The 22403-nt window shown below is 34.4% G+C and overlaps 3 protein-coding genes across 3 annotated transcripts; all 3 read right to left on the bottom strand.

Moving 5' to 3' along the window:
- Positions 1-1845: 1845 nt before the first annotated feature.
- LOC134242592 (D-beta-hydroxybutyrate dehydrogenase-like) lies at positions 1846-5671 on the bottom strand. The gene is made up of 9 exons (XM_062724693.1): positions 5654-5671; positions 5332-5488; positions 4356-4480; positions 4091-4213; positions 3673-3776; positions 3367-3439; positions 3136-3200; positions 2997-3047; positions 1846-2303 (listed from the first exon to the last, which is right to left on the bottom strand). The coding sequence occupies exons 2-9, from the start codon at positions 5484-5486 to the stop codon at positions 2211-2213; spliced, it is 789 nt and encodes a 262-aa protein (XP_062580677.1). The 5' UTR covers positions 5487-5488; positions 5654-5671; the 3' UTR covers positions 1846-2210.
- Positions 5672-7945: 2274 nt separating this feature from the next.
- Positions 7946-10891, bottom strand: LOC134242594 (uncharacterized). The gene is made up of 4 exons (XM_062724695.1): positions 10881-10891; positions 10359-10803; positions 9130-9907; positions 7946-8448 (listed from the first exon to the last, which is right to left on the bottom strand). The coding sequence occupies exons 1-4, from the start codon at positions 10889-10891 to the stop codon at positions 8078-8080; spliced, it is 1605 nt and encodes a 534-aa protein (XP_062580679.1). The 3' UTR covers positions 7946-8077.
- Positions 10892-16909: 6018 nt separating this feature from the next.
- Positions 16910-22399, bottom strand: LOC134242591 (NFX1-type zinc finger-containing protein 1-like; the record flags this gene model as incomplete). The annotated part of the gene is made up of 2 exons (XM_062724692.1): positions 16910-18261; positions 18379-22399. Coding segments are annotated over 2 exons (4206 nt in total), but the record flags the coding sequence as incomplete, so codon positions are not given.
- Between the last annotated feature and the right edge of the window lie 4 nt (positions 22400-22403).

Genomic DNA, 22403 nt, shown 5'->3' with positions numbered 1-22403 from the left:
GTGAAGATAAAGGATATGAATCATCAATAAATGCAGTACTTGTAATTTTTGAGTTCTAGTCTAATGTACCTATCTACGGTAAAATGCAAATTTTTCCTGTGATAGCATAATTATTTTTTTTCAGTTGAATATTATAACATGGAAATCAGCATAGCATTTTAGAATGAAATATAATGATGTTTTGATTACTATTATACCCTCCCCCCCGCTTGAAAAGCGGGAGGGTATATAGTAATCGGTATGTCCGTCCGTCCGTCCGTCCGTCTGTATGTTACGCTTTGGGGTACCCATCTCTTATCCACAACTCCTCTCAAACCACTGAATGAAATTTGATGAAACTTTCATAGAATCTTTATTACATATTGCCATTGTGCACCTCCTATTTCACTTTTTGATCTGACACATATTTTGGTTTTCCCATAGCAAAACATGGATGCTGCCATTATATTCATATGGGAGGCGGTGGGTTATGATTTAGTGAGCTCATTGCTCACAGTACCTCTAGTTTATTATTAATTTCATAAGTAGTACCTCCTGGAGATAATACGAAGGTCATTTAATAAGTTATGCAAAATATGATCTAAAAATAAGAAAAACACAAGAAACAGTTGCTACTGTATATACGAGGGCTGTTCGGAAATTATTGAGACACTGTGTAGGTTTTGCTGATGTCTCTCTGTTCCATTTGTCTGTACTTCCCCATTTAGTGTGTGACTACATTTCTAACAAACTGTTGTAAGTACGAGGTTCGTTTTTTGAAAAAAATTCTCCAAGTATTTCCATTTAACCTTCGCACTTGTCTTTGTTCCCTAAATTAGAACACCTCAGCATACTCTTTTACAGGGATGCTCAAAAGGACACTCTCCATGATATAGCTTAAATTGTAAAGTCTTCTTTTGATATTTTTCTAGCGGTTTTTGAATAAAAAGATCTTACATGACTGAGATCTGGCGAATGTGGAGGATGATTATATTCTGTAAAAGTTCCTTTCTTCAAAATTTCAATAAATTTGTGACATAACATCTTGTTTATTTTCAACAGACACAAGAAAATTCACTCGAGGACCTGTATTTGGACTTTCCTCACAGAAAACCTGCTGAAAATTCGTCAGTGCAGTTTTAAAATAAATACCACGGATGGTCCTTCTTTTTTTGGTTGTGAATTGATATATTACCGGTTTAATGTAGAATTATGATATATCATTATATCTGGCATTGAATACGTTGTTATATTAAACAAATCTAATTATTTTATAAATCTTGTTATTTGTATTCAATATTTAAATAAAATGTTTTTTCATATTTGATTGATTATCTTGTGATTTATATAGGTCAATCTTGTGATTTAAATTCGAAAACTTTTTATTTTAATTCCTAAATTTGCTATTTATATGCAAAAACTTGGTATTCATACTCAATTATGATAAGATTCATTTCTTAACTAAATACAAATGACAAGGTAAATCACAAGATTATTGCATGTAAACCATAAGAATGTCGCATTTGAATAACATCATACTATAAATCACACGATTATCGAATATGAAAGAAGTTTTGCATATGAATTACGAATTTACAAATATAAATATCAACTTTTAGAATATAAATCACAAGATTTTTCCATATATTTACACTTTTACGAATCTGATTAACATTTATTGAATATAAATTATAAGAATTTTATTATAAATACAAATATAACATTTTTTTATAAGAGGTAAAGAAGATTTTTAAAATAAATCACAAGTTTGATTAAATACAAATACATGAGCATGTACAATACAAGTTTTGTATAATAATCAACATTATTAAAGCAATAATTACAAACATACTAAGTATACAGGTAAAAAAAAATATAGATGTTTTGTGAAAAAATATTATCAAATAGCCATACACAACAATAACCAAACAACATATTATAGGTATTACAATTAGACAATAATGAATAACCGCTAATTTTTATTCATAAGAATAGGGCATTCCTGAGTATGAATTCTCTGTATATTATTTAGAATAACATTTAAAATTCCTGAATATTTTAAGCATAACATAAAATGACTAGATTAAAATGTCCACTACGTATTTGATAGCATATTAACATAAAATACATATTAAAGATTATTTAACAACCATTTACGTGGAAATACACGGTGACCTTCGGAGGCCTTAATGTATGTTGATATCTGACCAGTGTCTGTACTTTTGTTTCGGTTATTGAATAGTGAATCCACCATCTATCACTATGGGCGACCCTGTCATGCTGCTGGCTCCAGAAGTACACAAAAACGTCACTAACTCACATATCTACAAATAGGTACGGGAAATACCAAAATAAATCCATCAAAAAAGTAATATGCTTATATAATCCAGCGTTCAACCTTGTCATACAAAAGGAAATTCTTTGCACAAACAGCTACTGGTTCGAATTCTATGTTAATATTTCAATTTCAAAATCATATAATAATATACAATAGTCTGGAAAATTATTTATCTTGTACTATTCACATGTCCATACAACAATTTTAAAATTATACTAACTAGAGCAATGAGCTCACTAAATGATACCCCCGCCTCCCATATGATATGGGTGTAAGTGTCAGATCAAACAGTAAAATAGGAAGTTCACAATGACATTAAGTAATAAAGAATCTGTGAAAGTATCATTAAATTTTATTCAGTGGTATAGGAGGAGTTGAGGATAAGAGATGTGTACCCTTCAATATTATAGAAAGAATGGCAGTGTCCATGTTTTGCGTGGGAAACCCGAAATGTGTCCGATCAAAAGGTAAAATAGGAGGTGCACATTGGCACTATGTAACAAAGATTCTGTGAAAGCCTCATTAAATTTCATTCAGTGGTATAAGATGAATTGCGGATAAAAGAAGTGTACCCCAAAGCGTAACAGATGGACGAACGTACAGACAGACGGACGGACGACATCCCTATCACTATATACCCTCCCACTTTTCAAGCAGGAGGTATAATAATATTCCCCACCTGATCAATTTCTACCGCCTTTCCTGTTGGAGCCCGAGAAAAGAATTTGTTCTGCAAAATAAATTAAAAATGCTTCTTATAATTCATGCTTTGAAAATTCTTTCTGAATCAGTGGTGGATTTTTTTCCATGCTGTGTACCTTAGCTTCCTGAAACGTTGATATTCTCTCCTTTTCCTGAAAAGCCCGTACCTGCGGATCAGTCACTGAAACAGTCATGAAAATACTGTAAATAATATAACACAAAAATTGAAATCAACTTCTTTAATCTTTTTAACGAACAAACAAACACTCCAAGCATATAAAAAAACATTCGTATAAAGTACAAGAATATTTTTAATTTTTAAATTTTTAAAATTTTTTTTTATAAACCTGCAGTGTATACGTATCCAGGACATACGGCATTACACGTGACACCAAACGGTGCTCCCTCTAGAGCTACACCCTGCAAAAGGATAGTGTTCATTCTTATTTACAGACACTAAGCATATCATTTATCTTCATTCTTGATTTTTTTGCAGCAAAAATGTTAAAATTTTTCATTGCCTGAACATGAAATTTCTTGTAATTCTGGTACATACAATTAAAAAAACATTTCAAATTTAAGGATATTTCTACTAAAAAGTTTAGGTAGCTAGAAAAAAAAAATCAGAAAATAATGTATAAATAGTATAAAACCCTAGATAATCCTATCATTCCGGATTTTGCAGCACTATACACAGCTTTCCCTGGTTGACTGATTAGACCCATCATAGACGATATATTGATAATCCGCCCCCATCCTGAAAATAATAATAAATTACATAGTACACCATTAGAAATTAATTCAATCACTATGTAACTGGAACGCTTGGATACAGTTTAAAGCATACAATGAAAACTTATCATTAGCTGCAGAAAACTAGTATTATTTAAATGTAATTGTACTCTAAAAATAATTTGACTTTTTTTGTTAATGTCATAAAAATACTTTTTGGAGGATATCAATTGATCTTCATTCACTTAGAAAAGGGAACTAAACTAGCATCCACATCTCCTAGCCCCCTGCCTCAGTTGTAAATACTGAGTCAAGGTTCGATGTTCCTGCTTTACTCACGTTTTCTTTTCATGCCTGCTATAAAGTATTTAATGAGATCAAAAGGACTAGTTAGCATAATGCTGATCATCTCATCCCATTTCTCATCTGGAAAATCCTCAATGGGTTTCACATGGTTGATTCCTAAATAACACATATGGCAGCTTAACTCAGTGATGTAAACAAATTGATTCAAATAAAATTCACAAATCCACTAAACCATTAAATCTAAAAGAAAATGTTTTGTACATATCTATTTAAAAAAATCTATAAATTACTCATGTACCTGCGTTATTAACAAGAATATCAACTCCATCGGGATATAATTTTGAGATTTCTCGACACATTTGGTGAACTGAATCACGTGATCGCATGTCACATGGCAGGAAAAATGCTCTCTCATTGCACAAACTGTGGACGGTACGTTTCAAGTTTAATGCTTTATAAGCATAATACAAACAGGATGATTTTCATGAATTTATTGAAAAATTATATTCCTTCATACCAAAAAATATATATTAATTTTATTAAACTATTAATGCTAAAATCTATAGCTTACACAGAGATTATGTAAATCTTATCCACTCTGTTCTCTATTTCACATATAAAAATACACAAGGGAATAATTAACGTACATTTTTTTAAAAAAGTCAAAAAACAACTTTTTTGAGAAAAGTTACACAAATCCTGAAAAATAACGCAAATAATGTCCTTACTTACCCAGGCTAAAATATTCCAGATATATCCATGTTAAAATAGCTTTTATCCAACTAAAACCCCAGCTTTATGCAAATTTGAATCTTAGATCATGACTAACTTTATATAAGATGATTATAGAAAAGTACCCGAGGCCTTCTATTGCTCTCCATAAAATTCAATCCCTTTGCCTTCGAATACTTCGGGTACTTTTCTATTGTCATCCGGGTGAGTTATCTTTTCTTGGGCGCAGAGATTCACACTGTGCAGAAAGCTGGGGTTTTAGTTGGATAAAAGCTATTTTCGATGGATATATCTATATTTTAGCCTTTTTAAAAAACATTATTTGCGCTAGTTCCTTTCAGGATTTGTGTAACTTTTCTCAAGTAAGTTGTTTTTTTACTTTTTTAAAAAATCGTGTGCTACTTTCGATTCTTCCCTTGTGTATTTTTATATGTGAAATAGAGAACAGAGTGGATAAGATGCCCCTGTGCAGAGACTATGTAAAATATGATGATTTAATGATTAATAAATCAATAACAAATACTGAGTAATAATTAACGTACATTTTGAACTCATTCACAAGTTCATCAATGGTTTTTTGATCGGCCAATCCTGTTAAAATAACGGTACATCCCTTCTTGGCGAGAGTTCGAGCAATACCCAGTCCTATCCCGCTGGTGGACCCTGTTACCAAGGCAACTTTACCGGAAAAATCCATACCTAAAATTATGTAAATTTAATCTTAGATCATGACTAACTTTATATAAGATATATTATACAAGGAATGAAAGGTTAATATATATAAATTTGGATAAACCATAAAATTCAATCCCTTTGCCTTCGCATGCTTGCATGTTTAATTTTGACAAGAACGAGGTTTCATACAATACTGCGTCTTTTTTTCACCAGGATGTCTTCTGCTTATCGAAAATAGTTATGCAATATTCACGTGCTGGTCTTTAAAGAAAACATCTTTGTATTTTAAAATTATATGCTTTTTAAAAAAATCAATAAACCATTTCTCAAAAAGGATTTATATGCATAAAGCAAGTTATGCGTTTATATACTATTAATCAAAATAAATAACGTAGCTCTAATTCTTACCGTTTGTCCTTTCAAGTATGGCTGCCCTTTAAGGCCTTTCAAAAATACTGTAACATTGAATTATTATTCAGATAACTGAAAGTAGCAAACTGGACAAAATACTTGTACCTATTTGACCCAAATTTAGTCAGTTATTTTGATGTGATATGTCTTTTGCCAGGCACTGATCATCTGGGCATGTCCTTTTGTGTGTTTCATCTATCTGCATGTACTTCAACTAGCCATTTAGCGTGGTAGCTCAAATAATTTCAAATAAACTCTTCTAAGTACGAGAGTCGTTCAATAAGTAATGCCAAATGCGATTTCAAATTAAGAAATTTCTCAAAAGTATTCCCTGTTAACATTTACATGTGTCTATTAAGGATTTTTCCCATGATATACTTCATCATACTCTTTTTCATGGATGATCACTGATAAATAGAAATCTTCATGACATAGTAAGCCATGTACCTCAAACTCTTCCTTTGATTGTTATCTTGATATTTTGGAATGATCTCACATTGACGGAGATCTAGAAAAAAAAAACCAAAGATAGCACAATCCCTGTAAACGTTCCTTTCTTTCGAATTTCTTTCAAATTTTCATGTTTATTTCACCAGCGATATCGAAAAAAAGAACAATAAAACATTGATGTAACCATCAATTGTCGCCCGGGAAATAAATAAATGGAAATGAGTCTTGATCATCAAACCGCTTAAATTTGTTTGAAAAAAGCATGCGTCGAAATGATGGAGAAGAAAGTCGAGAATATTTTAAAAACTTATACCCGGTAGTCGGATGAAAATCAAACATAAACGATACCCTTTTAAGCTTGATCAATTCCTCAAGTTGCATAAAATATAAATTGAAACCAGACAACATGCATCACTTATTTTCAAAAATGTATTTCACTTTAAGAATATGAAACACGAACTGTGTAAAGTACGTTTTTTATGCGAAAAGTAAAATTCAATGTTTTAAGAAAGGACCTGTCGTTTTTTCGATGGTAAACGGTCAGCAACTTTATATATTAAATATGACAAACATGTATATTTTTACAGATTAACTTTATGGAATTAAATATATTGTGTATCTCGTAATTTATAAAGGGAAAGAACATTCTGATTAACAATCCTTTTAATGTTTAGAAAACCTTTAATTCTGAATAACTTCTCCCACCTCAATCCCCATACACCAACACTTAAACTTATATGTATAGAGCAGCCCGGTCCTCCGGGCTGCAATAAAAACCCGATGACATATATAAGGACTTCTCTCATAGAAAACCTGCTGAACTTTACTCGGCGCAAACTTTAACATAAAGACAAAATCATTGATGACCCGTCCTTTGGTCGTAAATTCATTTATTACCGCACCTTTTTACTGAAAAGAAAACCTGGAAGCATCTCATGTATAATATCCGCACCATTTCTCCATATGATACGAATACTTAAATAAGTAAGTGAGAATAATGACCTTTCTATTTTTACATGCTTCGATTGTACAATTTACAAAAGCATATCATTAGGGCCCCAGATGTCTCCATAAGAAAAAAACCTCTTCCTAAACGGCTCATTAAAAAAATCAAATTTACAGAAGATTGATTAAGTGTTGTTTTACGTCCCATTCTAGAATTTTTAAGTTATAGATACGCCACCATAAATCGGTGAAAGGCTTCAAAATTAGACCAATACACCTAACCATTTAGCAGTTGGGTTCTTCAGCGTGCCAACGCCTACCAAAACAAGGGACCTCCATTTTTAAGTGCCTGACGCTATGCAAAGGACTGATTATTTATGTCTCAGGTTAACGCAGTGGATTACGAAGCGAACGCTCTACCACAAAGGTGCCATGGCTAGTAATTTGATAGAAGAAGAATAATGCAAATGCATACCAGTATACAATTGTATTTTAAACAGTAATTTAGTACAGTGTGAACCGAACTTAAATTTCTGAGGGTGGTAATTTGAAATATCGAATTCACCAGTCTAAAGATACTCAGTAGAAGTTTGAGTTCACATTCAAAAGCAAAAGAAATACTCAATAAGTTCCTGTAGGATGTGAATTTTTTTTAATAAATCGTATTGACATTTTTTAAACAATTGTTTTACAGAAGAAAAAAAAAGCAAGAAACATTAATAAAGCTCTGAAAACTATTAAATATCAATTTAATGCAAGAAAAGAGTTTTACATGTGCACATATCAAGGGTGAAGGACTTTCTGTGTTCACTTTCCAAACACTGAGTGAGCTTCACTTTTGCTGCCTTGACCATGACTAGGAACAGGCATCTCATCTGATCCAACGCACTCTCGACATGTGAAAAAATTGTCAGGGTCCCAATAATGCTTGATTCTCAGCAGTCGATTGTAATTGCTGCCCCAGAATTCTTCTTTCCAGTTATTTAAATCAGCGTTTGCTTCGTTGGGGTACTGGCCATTTCCGTAGGTTGCCAGAGAAGGGGCCATTTCTGCAGCCTTTTCTCGTAGTCCTGTAGTATTTTGAGTTATTGGAGTGATACCCATGGATAACGACATAACAGCTGACCTAAACCCAGGGTGCACGGATGTATTATGAATTCCTACCGCCGATGTCTTTCCTGTAAGTAAAACAACCCTATTAATTTAATAAGGATTGAACTTCTCCTCTGAAGATGAAATATGAAAACATTGAACATTAACCAAGCTTAAAAGTCCCTAGGAATATTACAAAATAGAAAGAAAAAAAAACCCTTGACATTTCAGTGTTGGAAAAAAAAATCGCCGAATAATTTGTATGAAAATCATCAGTCAACATTCGACTTCATAGAATTCAAAGAAAATATTGACTTTAAAAGGAGCTTGAGATCCTTGTATCTCAACTAACTTGTCAAAAGTGTGTTTGATTTTAGAAGCCGTTTGTACCTTCGAAAAGCTTTTCGTATCGAATCAACAGGGAGAAATGAATTTCATTTAGTACTAGTATCTTGTTCCATAAATAAAGTTTTGTTTGTTAGTTTTTCTGGTGAAATATCCAAATACAAAACAGCTGTGTTGGTCCCTGTGTTTTATTTATTTTTTTTTCGAGTTCTAAGGGGAATATCAAATTGTCGTCGAATTAACTAAATGTCAGATTAAAGTTTTTGAATAAATCCTGCTTCAAAAGAAATGAAAAATAATTCTGCTTATAATGACAGAGTGCAAGTATTACCCGTTGGATTTCCAACAGATTGTTTGTTGATAGACTTTATAAAATGCTTTATGAAAAATACTTCATGGAGATTATAGAACGTTCTTTATACCTCCTAGTAGAATTCCTGTAAATGACAAAAATCCCGGTTGGGGAAGTTTGGTCCCTAAAGCTGTAAGCATATACCGAATCCAATCATCCGTAAAACTGTCCATTTGCATTAGAGTATTCAGAAGGAATGTGCTCAAATACGGCGGGTCCTTTGGAGTAGATTCGTACTCTAAAAATGTATTCATGCGTTGATAATCACATCCCCTTTGCCATTCGGGGTGAAAATTTTTCAATTCATCCATATAGGATCTCGTTGGTGCATCATAAGACCCATAATGATTCATGGCCAGGGATATGGTACCCCATGAGAGGTCCGAGTTAAATGTACCAAAGGCTATCAGATATCCGCCCCATTCTGTTGGCATGTTTTTCAACATGGACACTATCTTCTTTAGAACAATGTGACCAATTTCTGTTTTGTCATTTCGCACGATGGGATAAGAACAACCAAATGTTACTACTCCAGATGCTGGATAATGCAGTTTAAATGTGAACTTGGTTACTATACCATACGTTCCACCTCCTCCTCCCCGTAAGGCCCAGAAGATGTCGTTGTTATCGCTTTTTGTAATGGAGTCATTTAAATATTTGATTTGTGTCATATGTTCATTGGCCACGATGATGCGTCCCTCGGCATCCACCATTTCTACCTCTAACAAATTATCAACGGCCAGCCCGAATGTCCTCGACATGGGGCTATGTCCACCTCCAAGAGTATAGCCACCCATACACACAGTGTGAGCACTTCCACCGACTATAACACGATTAACCTTGTCGACCTGAATTACCAAAACAACAAGAAAAAAATTACATACGGTTGGATTGTTGACAGAAGGATTATTGCTTTAAAGAGACATATTACAAATACATTTTCCTATCTCCGATATAGAAGGGTTGCTTTGCTACTTTTCGAGATTCTTTCTATGAAAATCTAATTAGAATATAAAACTGTGTTAAATGAGAAAAAAATCTCGAAAGTGTTTCCAAAATATTATTTTGAACTGAATACATGTAGTTACCGTTTCTCGCCTTTACCAATTTTTTTAAATGTGGCTAGGACAAGCATAAAGTTGTCCATCTAAACAATTATACTCTTTCAGTGAGAGAGGCACCAATTTAAGCAAAGACATGTGAATTTGGGGAGAAAAGAAATTATTTGTGTTTATTATCCTTAAACTAAAACACAGGGGTTACTAATTAAATTCCTACAATACATGCATACGTTCTTACTTCCTCATAAACTTTAAGCCAAGTGTTTCCGCTTTCGCAAGTTATTTCTCCTGCAGGATTTCTTGATGACGTCAAATTAATTGAAGTTTCCGTCATGTTTCCCAGAAGAATTTGAAGACTCCCGTGTGCTGTGGATCTTCCAAGGAAGTCGTGTCCAGACGAGCGAATGGAAACCAGCACGTTGTATTTTCGGGCAAACAAGACCGCTTTTTGGACATCGAGCGTTGATTTGGCTACCACTATTCCTATAGGAAACTTGGTCCAAACCATGTCTCGCGTGATCACATTCTGGGCATATTCTGGCATATATGGAAGCAATAATTCCCCTTCCAATGTATCTCCAAAATTAACAACTACGGGGTTGTCAGGGAAACAGGATTCTCCTGGTAAACATCTATCTACTGCAGATGCTGTACCGAGGACATAGAACACCGCTACCACAAATCTGTTTGTGGAAAAAATATGTATTAAGTTTTTTAAATAACAATCAAATACGAACAAACCAAACAAAAACACCCTTACCTGTTGTGCATCGTTTTGATTCTTGTCTTTGGACAAAAGAAGCGCTTACAACATGTACAAGTATGTATTTATACCTTAGTTCATGACGTCACATTTAATCGATTCAAAGTGTTCTTTGATATCTTTCTCAACAGAAAAAAAATGGAGAGGGAGATGTCTATGTATTTGGAATTCTTAAATAGAAAAAATAAAGGAAGAACTTTGCAAAGCTTTTTAACCGAACATATTCGGGTAGTTAATATCAGCGCTCAAAAATGACTTGGTTGTAAAGCACTAAACTGTGAAGATAAATCATTATATTAAATATACAAGAGTTCCATTGGTCACAATGCTCACCTGATTTACTAAAGTCCAGACTTTTCTACATCATCAGGGTTTTTTTTTATGAAACTCAGATATTCCCTCACCTTGTCATTTGCAAAATAACTTTGTTCACAACATTAAGACTGTACACACAATTACTCTGAAGTTGATATTAAAAGATACTAGAGTTTCTGAATAACAATATCTGTGTGGTGTTATAATGCCTCGGTCACATTTAAGCCGATGGTCGGGCGACAAAGAGCAGTCACATTATTTCCTAGGGACACCGATGACTTGGATGAATAACACAAAAAATCCTTTTTCTTTAGATATAGCAATTTTTTTTTCATAGGTCTATATTCAGATAGGGGACGTGAGTAATGTTTGCAAGGCAAAGTGGCAGAATCTTATAAAATTGTGACTCAGTGATGAAAATGTGTGCAGAATTTGTATGGAATTGCATAAAAATGACAAATGGTGCATATCTAAGCAGCAAAGAATACTTAAGATTACTTTATATCTTACAGATTAATTGTTTATGCTATTTCCTTTCAAAAAATTTATATCAATCCATGCATCAAAATTTTGTTTGTGTTATGTATCCTTAATAGGTTAGATATTCACAAGTCGGCCAATCGTCGCCCGATCATCGAGCTCTGGGCTACAGTTTGGTTTTAACCGTCGGCCGAAACTTTCAACACCCTTATTGTCCAACGACGGACGACCGACTTAATAAACTGACCGCCGATGGTCGGACGATGATCGAAGGTTGGTCGACGGATAACTGCAGTTGAAGAAATCGGCCACCGACGCATGAAAAATTATAACTTGGACCGATGGACACAAAATGGGTCGGCCGACAAAAAAAATAAGTCAAAATCGGCCAAGACAACGGCCGATGAACTGACGACTGTCACCCGAAGAATCCCATTTTTGCTTCAAAACCCGTCGGCCGTTGGTCGTTTTTGGAAATGTGACTGGGGTTTTAGAGACCAGGGGCCCGTTTTACAAAAGAACTAGTTAACTAAGACCAAAATTTATCTTGCTTGTAAATTTATTATCTGCATGAAATTGGAAATAGTTTTAAACCTTTTTTTAAAGGAATGTAGAAAGATACTTTCATGACAGTAATTCAGTTTAATCATTAATTTTGCAAAATTTTACAATCCACTCGAGTTTTTGGTCTTAGTCGTAAGTTCTTTTGTAAAACGGAACCCAGATCTACAGCAAACCCTTTTGCTATTTATTCGGAAAACAAAATTCATCTTAAAATTATAGAGATGTCTCTTATTTTAGAGAGATATCTCTTAAAAAATTAGAGATATCTCCCAACTAAAAGAGATATCTTTCATTTTTAAGAGATATCTCCATGAGAAAGAGATGTCTTTTAAACTTAGAGAGAAATCTCTTATACTTAGAGAGATATCTCTTTTTAAAAGAGAGATATCTCTTCCGCTTGAACAGATATCTCTTTCTCCTTGAGAGCTATCTCTTTCATGAAGAGATATCTCTGAACGTTAAAGCGATATCTTTTAAATCTGGAGAGATATCTTTATTTTAGGAGATATCTTTCCATATTAAAGAGATATCTCTTAAAGTAAAAGAGATATCTCTCCTAATTTATCTTAAGAGATATCCCTCAAAGTGAATGAGATATCTCTCAAAGTGCTAAAAGAGATATCTCTTTATTACAAAGAAATATCTCTCTGCATTATTTTTATTTAAATTCCATTTGAAATGACTTTTCCCTTTACATTAAGTAAGCTTTTATTCACGGAAGTACATTCAAGTATTTTTAAATTTCGACATATTCATGATATTCTACATTATAGCTTTACTAAACATAATAATTAAGTAATTCAGTGTTGTCTAGATTTCAAATTAGTAATATAGCGGATCATTTCATAAGCTGAGAAAATTCGGTCCATTGCATTTGAGATTTTATGCTTACGTTCGTTTTCCTGAATATTAAACTTCTAGTATTTTTATCAACGAAGTTGGCATTATCATTTGTTTTCCCAAACAAGGGATTTACATAATTATAGCATTTTAGTCTACATAGTACATATTTTATTCTGGGTATTGCATGCTCAGTCTTTTTTTTTTTCTTATAACAGCGAAATTATTCCAAAGACTTTACTTCCTATTTCGCTTTCGTTTTAAAGGGGAGAATTAATTATTTTATATCAAGGATGACTGGAAAAGAGATATCTCTTTAGCTTAGAAAGATATCTCTTTTTGAAAATCTAAAGAGAAATCTCTATAAATAAGAAAGATATCTCTTTTAACCTTGTTAAAGAGATATCGTTCTAACTTTAAGAGATATCTCTCTCGCTTAAATAGATATTTCTCTAGCTTATAAAGATATCTCTAAGTAAAAGAGATATCTCTCTTACAAAAGGTGATATCGCTTTCGTTTAAAAAGATATCTCTCTAAGGTATAAACATATCTTTATTAGTCAAAGAGATATCTCTATACGCTAAAGAGATACCGGGGTATATTTCTGTTCTAGACAGATATCTCTCTTATTGAAAAAAAAATATTTCACGAATAAATAGTAAAAGGGCTTGCAATAGAGAATTTCCTCGGTTACCAATTACGTTCCATTATTATTAGGTCTATTTTGTATTTATGTGAATACTGCTTCATTTGACTTGCAAGTTTGCAAGTTGAATTTTACTTTTAAATCGTTATTTTCTTGCTTATAAAGAAATAGTCCCATTGTTTTAAATGAAAATTTAAAATTTTAAAAGCAATAGCAAAACAATTTTTGGGAGGGTATACTTCTCCTTACTTTTTTCACAGCAGGTTTTTTTTTTTTTTTTTTTTTTTTTTTTAGAAATAAGGTTCTTTTTAATGATAAAATACCATATAAGCAGATTTTAGCAAGGATTTAATTTTGACATTTTTAGCGAGGATGCCGAGATCGCAAAATTGAATACCGCTAAAAATCAATTGCATTTTATTTGTAATTGCTTCTTTAGTGAGAATTTTGAAATCGCTAAAATGGCTTAAAATAAAAAACAAATTTTTAAATCACTTAATTTGCATCTCGCTTAAATTTCCACTTATGTTATTCTCATGTTTAATTGAATGTGTTGTTCGGCAGGAAGTTACATATAGCTCAACAAGAGGCCCATGGGCCAAAACTCTCACCTAAATAACTTTGGCTCTGCTGTACTTCACTAGATTTTCCTCATTTTATACTTACTGTGACCCTAACCTACAACAATTTGGATTCTACAGTACGTTACGAAGATTAAACATACTAATAAGTTTAAACTTTTCTGGCACTGGATCTCGAGAACAGGATTTTTATTTTTTAGCTCACCTGAGCCGAAAGCTCAAGTGAGCTTTTCTGATCAAAATTTATCCCTTGTCTGTCGTTGTCGTCGTCGTAGTTGTCGTTAATTTTTCACATTTTCATCTTCTTCTTAAGAAACACTGGGCCAATTTCAACCAAACTTGCTACAAAGTATTCTTGGGTTAAGGGGATTCAAATGAAGGGCCAAGCCCTTTTTCAAGGGGAGATAATTATGAATTAGAGAAAAATTAATGACATTTTTAAAAAATCTTCTTCTCAAGAAGCACTGGGCCAGGAAAGATGAAACTCACAAAGAATTATCCTCAGCTAGTGTAGATTCAAATTTGTTCAAATCATGACCCCTGGGGGTAGGGTGGGGCCAAAATGACCGATCAAAGTTTTAAATAGGAATATATAGGAGATATCTTTAAAAATCTTCTTCTCAAGAACCACTGGGCCAGGAAAGATGAAACTCATGTATCAAAGTTTTAAATCATGACCCCTGAATATATAAAGTTTTACATAGGAATATATAGATATCTTTAAAAATCTTCTTCTCAAGAACCACTGGGCCAGGAAAGATGAAACTCATGTAGAATCATCCTCAGGTAGTGTAGATTCTTTGTTCAAATCATGACCCCTGAAGGTAGGGTGGGGCCAAAATGACCGATCAAAGTTTTACAAAGGAATATATAGGAGAAATCTTTAAAAATCTTCTTCTCAAGAACCACTGGGCCAGGAAAGATGAAACTCATGTGGAATCATCCTCAGGTAGTGTAGATTCAACTTTGTTCAAATCATGACCCCCGGGGATAGGGTGGGGCCAAAAAGGCCGATCAAAGTTTCGTAAGAATAAATAGGAGAAATCTTTAAAAATCTTCTTCTCAAGAACCACTGGGCCAGGAAAAATGAAACTCATGTGGAATCATCCTCAGGTAGTGTAGATTCAAGTTTGTACAAATCATGACCCCTGAGGGTAGGGTGGGGCCAAAATGACCGATCAAAGTTTTACATAGGAATATATAGGAGAAATCTTTAAAAATCTTCTTCTCAAGAACCACTGGGCCAGGAAAGATGAAACTCATGTGGAATCATCCTCAGGTAGTGTAGATTCAAATTTGTTCAAATCATGAACCGGGATTAGGGTGGGGCCAAAATGACCAATCAAAGTTTTACATAGGAATATATAGGAAAAATCTTTAAAAATCTTCTTCTCAAGAACCACTGGGCCAGGAAAGATGAAACTCATGTGGAATCATCCTCAGGTAGTGTAGATTCAAGTTTGTTCAAATCATGACCCCCGGGAGTAGGGTGGGGCCAACATGGCCGATCAAAGTTTTACATCCAAATATATGGGGAAACCTTTTAAAATGTTCTTTTCAAGTACTTCAAAGCCATGCTTAGTGATATTTATAGGGAAACATCCTCAGGTAGTGTAGATTCTAGTTTGTTCAAATCTTGACCCCCTGGGGGGTTAAAATTCAAGCCCCCCCCCCAATCAGTAAACTTTCAGTTCTGATCTGATATGTGCTTTTTCCTAGCCAATTACTCAGGTAAGCGATGTGGCCCCTGGGCCTCTTGTTTTCCTATATATTTCAATGTAAACCTTTGATTCCCAGTTGTGGTCCTCTCTTAACCCCGGGGGCCATGTTTTGGACAATTTAGAATCTACACTATCTAAGGATGCTCTCATATAAGTTTCAGCTTTTCTGGTCCATTGGCTTTTGAGAAAAAGAAGTTTCGCAATTTTTCCTATCTATTTCAACTTTAAACTTTGATTCTCGCTCCGCCCTACCACGGGATCCATTATTTAAACAATTTAGAATCTACATCATCTAGGCAACCTTCCACATTATTCAGTTTTTTTTTTTGCTCGGTGATTCTTGAGATATTTTAATGACCCCGCCCTATTTTTGCCTTTTCTTGATTATCTCGCCTTGGAAGGAAGCATGATTCTTCAATTTTTTCAATTTAGAATCACCTTCACCTCGGAATGCTTTGTACCAATTTTGATTAAAATTGGCTCGGTGGTTCTTGATAAGCTGAAAATGTGAAAAGCTAAATTAAGGCCGACGGACACCAGGTGATCAAAAAAGCTCGAGCTTTTAGCTCAGGTAAGCTAAAAAAAATTTTCACCCCATGCCCGATATACAAGGATTATCCAAGAATCATAACAACCATATCTCTAAAAAAAATATTTTCAATTAATCATTTATAAACTACAGAAAATCTACCAAAAGATTTTATTGGCGTTTCATTAATCGCTTGTACACTATACGACCAATATTAGTTATTTTATTAATTTGCCATTAATTCTTTTTGCAATATTTATGATGGACAAATAATATTACACTACACATATTTCTAAACACTTGAAGTATACCACGCAGATAAAAACTTTAAAATTACGACTCAAACAAATTCAAGTTAATAATTTATCAAAGATATACAAAATTCTGCCACATCAAAGCCATTAAAAGAGCAATGCACTTGTAAAACGCTGGTAAGAAAAATCATATTTCTTATCTAGAAACTTTGACGAATATATATCTAAGCAGATGTCACAAAGCAAACAAGATTCCCCCTTCGGCACAAAAAGAACTCCAACTGCCCTACATATATGTAGAAGCAATATGGATAGCACTTGAATGACTTGAAAAATCAATCAGCTCCATGTCGGGCCAGAGACATAAGAATTATCAATAATTTAAATCGTATGCTATTGTTTCTCTGTTTAACAATCAAACTTTTTCCTCTTTATTAGATAAATAAATGGGTTAAAAAACAATCGTCTAAAAGGAGAAGAATAGATTATACTAGTATGAGATCGAAATGTAAACAAAAGAGTTAAATACATAATTATACGATCAAAATGAAACACAGATCGCTTGTAACATACCTTTGTACTAAATAAATTACTTATAATAAATATTCTAATACAATGTACACGACCACAGATATCCTTCAAAAATATATACAGTCATTTAAATATCAATCTTCTGTTTAAAAAATTTCTTCTTTTATAACAATGTGTAGTATCTAAATATGAGTTTAACAAATATCAACAATCTAACAAATATTTTTCTTTTATCTTATGTGTCCTAAACTGAAAAGAATCTTTGACAGTTAAAAAAAAAAGATTAGACATCATGATAGAAAGAAGGATATGGAGATAACGAACAGTATTCAATATCAAAGTCCATAAAACAATACAAAATAGGGGCAGAGCAAACGTCGTTCAATAAAGATACATTTAATTTTTTCAACGAGCGATAAACAACTTACAAAAAAGTCTAACGCCATTTTTCTCAATGGACATCTTTCGTACAATGTGCCATTGAAATTAACGTCTTGTAAACTATATTTAAGGAATTTAAAAAAGAAACACATTCTTACCTTATGTAATAAAACGATCATTTTTGTTTTATCAGAAGTAATAACCGTAAACAGCTAGGGGTATATATAAAAAAGCTTCAACAACTAGTATAGGCAAACCCAATCATACAAAACTTCATTTTCTTAAAGAAACGGTGTGTTTATTTAATTTATTGTCATTATGCGTTGTCAACGGTTTGCAATATTATTCTCTCAGAATTGATAATTTAACATGTTTGCAGCATCGGACCATGCAGGGTGTCTAGCATCGTCCATCTCTCCTGCAAATTGATTATCGTCGCGGAGTCGATGGTTGCTTCCACCAATTGTCGCTCCACACTCCGAGCAACTGCTCTCCACTGTAGCCCCTCCACAGTCCCCAATCACGTAGTAATGACCTATGAGCAAAATAGATTTAGATTTGAAGAATAAAAAAATTAAACTAAATTATGCTTGCATAATGCGGTAAAACAAGTATTTGTGTGGATTAAAGTTTTCATTCTCAAAATACTTACCATTCGGACATTTGAACCAATGACCCTTCTGTTGACCCAAAGCTTTCACAATTTCGATTCTCTCCTTATGTGAGACTCCAAGCCCACCAGCAGGATATTTATTTTTCAATTCCGCCAAGACATTTTTCACCAAAGTTTTCTCCTTTTCGTTCAATTTTTTGCCCCCTTTCAAAAGACTTTCCACAATAGTAAGGTTTCTCTTAAGCTCTTTTTCCGTCGGTTTTCCAAGAGAAAGCATTCTTTCGATATATTCAACAAAAAGTCTGAATGATTTAAGTCGAAAGATTTCATCCTCTGCATCCATCAGCTCCTGCTCCGTGAAATATCGTCTGGGAAACAGTGTCCATTCCCTGAAGTATTTAAGATCTTTGAGACAATGTTTTTTGAACATTTGCTGAAGATCGACATTGTGTATGTATCTCTCCCATTCGTGTTCAATTTTGTTCAGGGCCTTCAAAAATTCAATTTGATTTGTAACGGCCAGCAAAGTGTTTTCATCAACATTTGTCTCAAAAAGCTGATCGAAGATTTCTCTCATTGCTTTTCCATCCACTGGAAACTCTGCCGTCAGCGTTCGTATTTTCCCTGGAATATCATTCCGCATAATACGAATGCGTTGTCTGTCCCCAATAATTTTTCTCTTCACCGCTTCTATGTCTAACACCGCCTCTTTCACTTTATTTCCGTATCGCATATTTCGACGAATCAGTGTCTTACACTTAGGACACTCAATAAGCTTTACAAATGTGTCATTTTTGTCACTCTGTCCAAAGTTGTCAATATAATGATCCAGCATCTCCACCTCGAATATGTGACCGCAGTCTTCCAGTTCTACAAACCTTGCATCGTCCTCGTCTTCTGTACCAAAGAATATTTCCGTCACTTCCTTTTTATTGCAAATGCGGCACTTTCTTGGACAAGGTTCTCCACAAAGACCAATACATTGATGCCCACAAAGAAGTTGCAGACGACAGGGCATATTACATGGAGGACGATTACACGGCTCAAAACATCTTTTAGTACATTTGTAGTGTTCACACCTCCAAGCACACTTCTCTACGCAAGGTATGCATACTTCCCCACAGGCCAATGTGCATCTGCTGTGGACACAACGGTTATTGCATCTTTTTGCACACGGAGGACATTTCGAACATTTATCTGGGCAGATATGGCCACAGACCAGAGTTCTTCCACATTTACTTTTACATCCTACGTGTAATCTACCATTCAAGCATTTACCGCAAGTCCCCTTACATGTGTGCTCGCAAAACAGCATTTGCTTGCATGGTTCAGAGCACAGAGCTGATTCTGCTTCAAAACAAAGAACAGGCAATTCATGACCACATTTGAATTTTGTAACAACTTGATATTGACAAAATTCTGTGTGTCGTTCTCCACACAGACTCTGGCATATATGGCCACAAGGAAGACGAGTATCACATTGTGCCATGCACTTAAACTGATATGGTTTAGTTGAACATGGAACTTGTTGGGTATGTCCACAAGGCAGCTTTTTTGGCACTGGTATTGAACATTCACCACAGTCTTGGTAACACATTCTTCTGCATCTGTGGTCTTCATTATCACAAATACGCTTTTGACATGGTTTCCTACATTTATATTCTTTATGGTCGGCATTGATCACATGACAAACGAGGGCACACGTATGCCCACAAGGTAGCCTGTGTTCACATGGCTTCATACATCCTCCTTCTGGTGCCTTTTTAAAATCCTCCGGTTCCGTTGCATGGATTCCTACATCGTCTGGATGATTTTGGCAATATAAACGTAATCCTTCTCCATATAAATTCTTACGTTTAACATGGTCAACAACTTTTCTCCAAAGATCACTGTTACCAGACATAAGGTTTAAATTCCCGATGACATAAAATCCCATCTTAGCACGGGAAAGAGCAACACAAACTCTATTCTCTATTTTCAAAAAGCCTATCTTTCCTTCATCATTACTGCGAACCAATGATAGGAGAATAATATCATTTTCTTCTCCTTGGAAATTGTCTACCACTGTTATTCTTATTCCATAAAATTCTTTTTTTGGCATCAATTTCTTCAGCTGGAAAAGCTGTCCAGAATACAATGTTAAAATTGTGATTTGCTCTGGGTCATATCCTTGTAGTTTGAGATATCGACAAAGAGCCACAATGTATTGAGCTTCGTAAAGGTTGGAGTGACTTCTCTGTTCATCATCATTACTTTCGGGGTAGTCATGATGTATGAAATACATGTTCTCTGAAATCCCTCTCACGTCCGGATAAGTTTTTACTTCGTCATGGTCTTTTAACTCTGGATAGATGATTCTCATCATTTCCGAAATAGCTGGACGCATCCTATGTTGAAGATTTAAACAGTCACACTGCATTCCATTTTTCACCATTCTTTCAAATAATGATACGTCCAGATTATAATCCTTTGCAAGTTTATACACTGTTGGATTTGGCTTTAACTGTTTGTGGTCACCAATAAGAATCAAGTGTTCACAACCTTGGCTCAACGTTGTTATGATATGCGCTTCAAGAACTTCTGCAGCCTCTTCAACAACGATGACTCTTGGACCAATTTCCTGAAGTACTGACTGATATCTTGCAGCCCCAGTTGTTGTCATTCCAATAATTGTTGCTAAGCGCATTATCTGCTGGTCTTCCTGCATATGGATTTCGTTTAATCGAGCCGCATTTCTTTCATATTCTGCTTCTTTACCACGAATTTGTTCTCTGTATACACAGCAGAACTTGTGTGTCCAGTATCGATACAATCGCCATTTTTCTTTTTGAGTCAAATTCCAAACATCATGACCCATCCTCTGCAAATTTTGAAACTCTCCTTCAGACATGCGATTTGTAGATCTTAGTTCTTTACGCAATTTTGATTTCATTTTTTTCTTCTGTTTCCTATCAATTTGCCATTCCATGTCGCCTTCTTGTTCATCCATTTCTGACACATTCAATGCTACAGCCTTTTTCTTTATTTGAAGATTCGCTAGTTTTCTTTCTATATCTTCGGGAAGACCAAGGCCTGCAAAATCTAAGTCATCCAAATCAAGATCATCTTCATTGTCCAGCTGTCTCATCTCTACCATTTGATCAGCATCATCAAAGACATCAATTTGTTCCTCTGGATCTTCCTGCAATTCATCAACGAGATCTCCATCTTCATCAACTTCTTGTCTTCTCTGTTCAACCGGCACTTCTACATCGCCATGTTCTATGTCTAGTAAGGTCCCATAGCCGAGCCATTCAACAATGGCAGATGATCCCTTAATTTTCTTGAGAGAAATGTTGGGATCATGATAGTGCACATACTGCTCAAATCCTTGGACAAGATCATTGTAATATTTACCCATATAAGGTTGTAAATAATCCTCATGTATAACCTCTCGTTCAGCAATTTCTATTTTCATCGCAATGGCGTTGATGGCTTCTCTTATTTGATTCAATTCCCATCCAATTCTACGGGCTTCCCTGGATATGTCACCATGAATTTCCCTACTTTTCCTCATATTCATGCGATAAGTATTGATGTTATATTTCTTCAATTGTTCACTAGAACTTCGTCCTCCAACTCTCAATACATCCCCTTGATAAAAACTTAATATTCCTTCTAGGAACTGGTCCAAAGCATGATTCGTATAGCAGACAATCAACATCGGTCTGTGTTCAACAACACCTTGTATGTTAGTGTTCCATATTTTGTGATTGTGTAGCAAGGCTTTTACGATTTTGAGACCAATGTACGTCTTCCCTGTACCCGGAGGCCCTTGGGTAATGACAAACTCCTTAGTAAGAGCATTTTGCACGGCCTTATATTGTGAGTCGTCCAAATACAATTGATCTGCAGAGGGCCATTCATCAAAATCTGTAATCATCACATTTCCAGCCCTGGCAGAGAGACGACTAAAATTGTATGTGGGCTCACGCAAAACGGGAGCTCCCAGATTTCTTAACTTTATTTCTCCTTGCAGCATGATATCATTATCAACGAGAGGACGGAGATCATAATTCGCATTT

Source organism: Saccostrea cucullata, unplaced genomic scaffold, assembly GCF_032062105.1.
Source record: "Saccostrea cucullata isolate Sc308-1 unplaced genomic scaffold, CSIRO_AGI_Scuc_v1 ctg2837, whole genome shotgun sequence".
In the NCBI taxonomy this organism is placed as follows: Eukaryota; Metazoa; Mollusca; class Bivalvia; order Ostreida; family Ostreidae; genus Saccostrea; species Saccostrea cuccullata.
The sequence above is the reverse complement of the archived record's forward strand: the minus strand, read 5'-3'. Positions and strand labels throughout refer to the sequence as shown.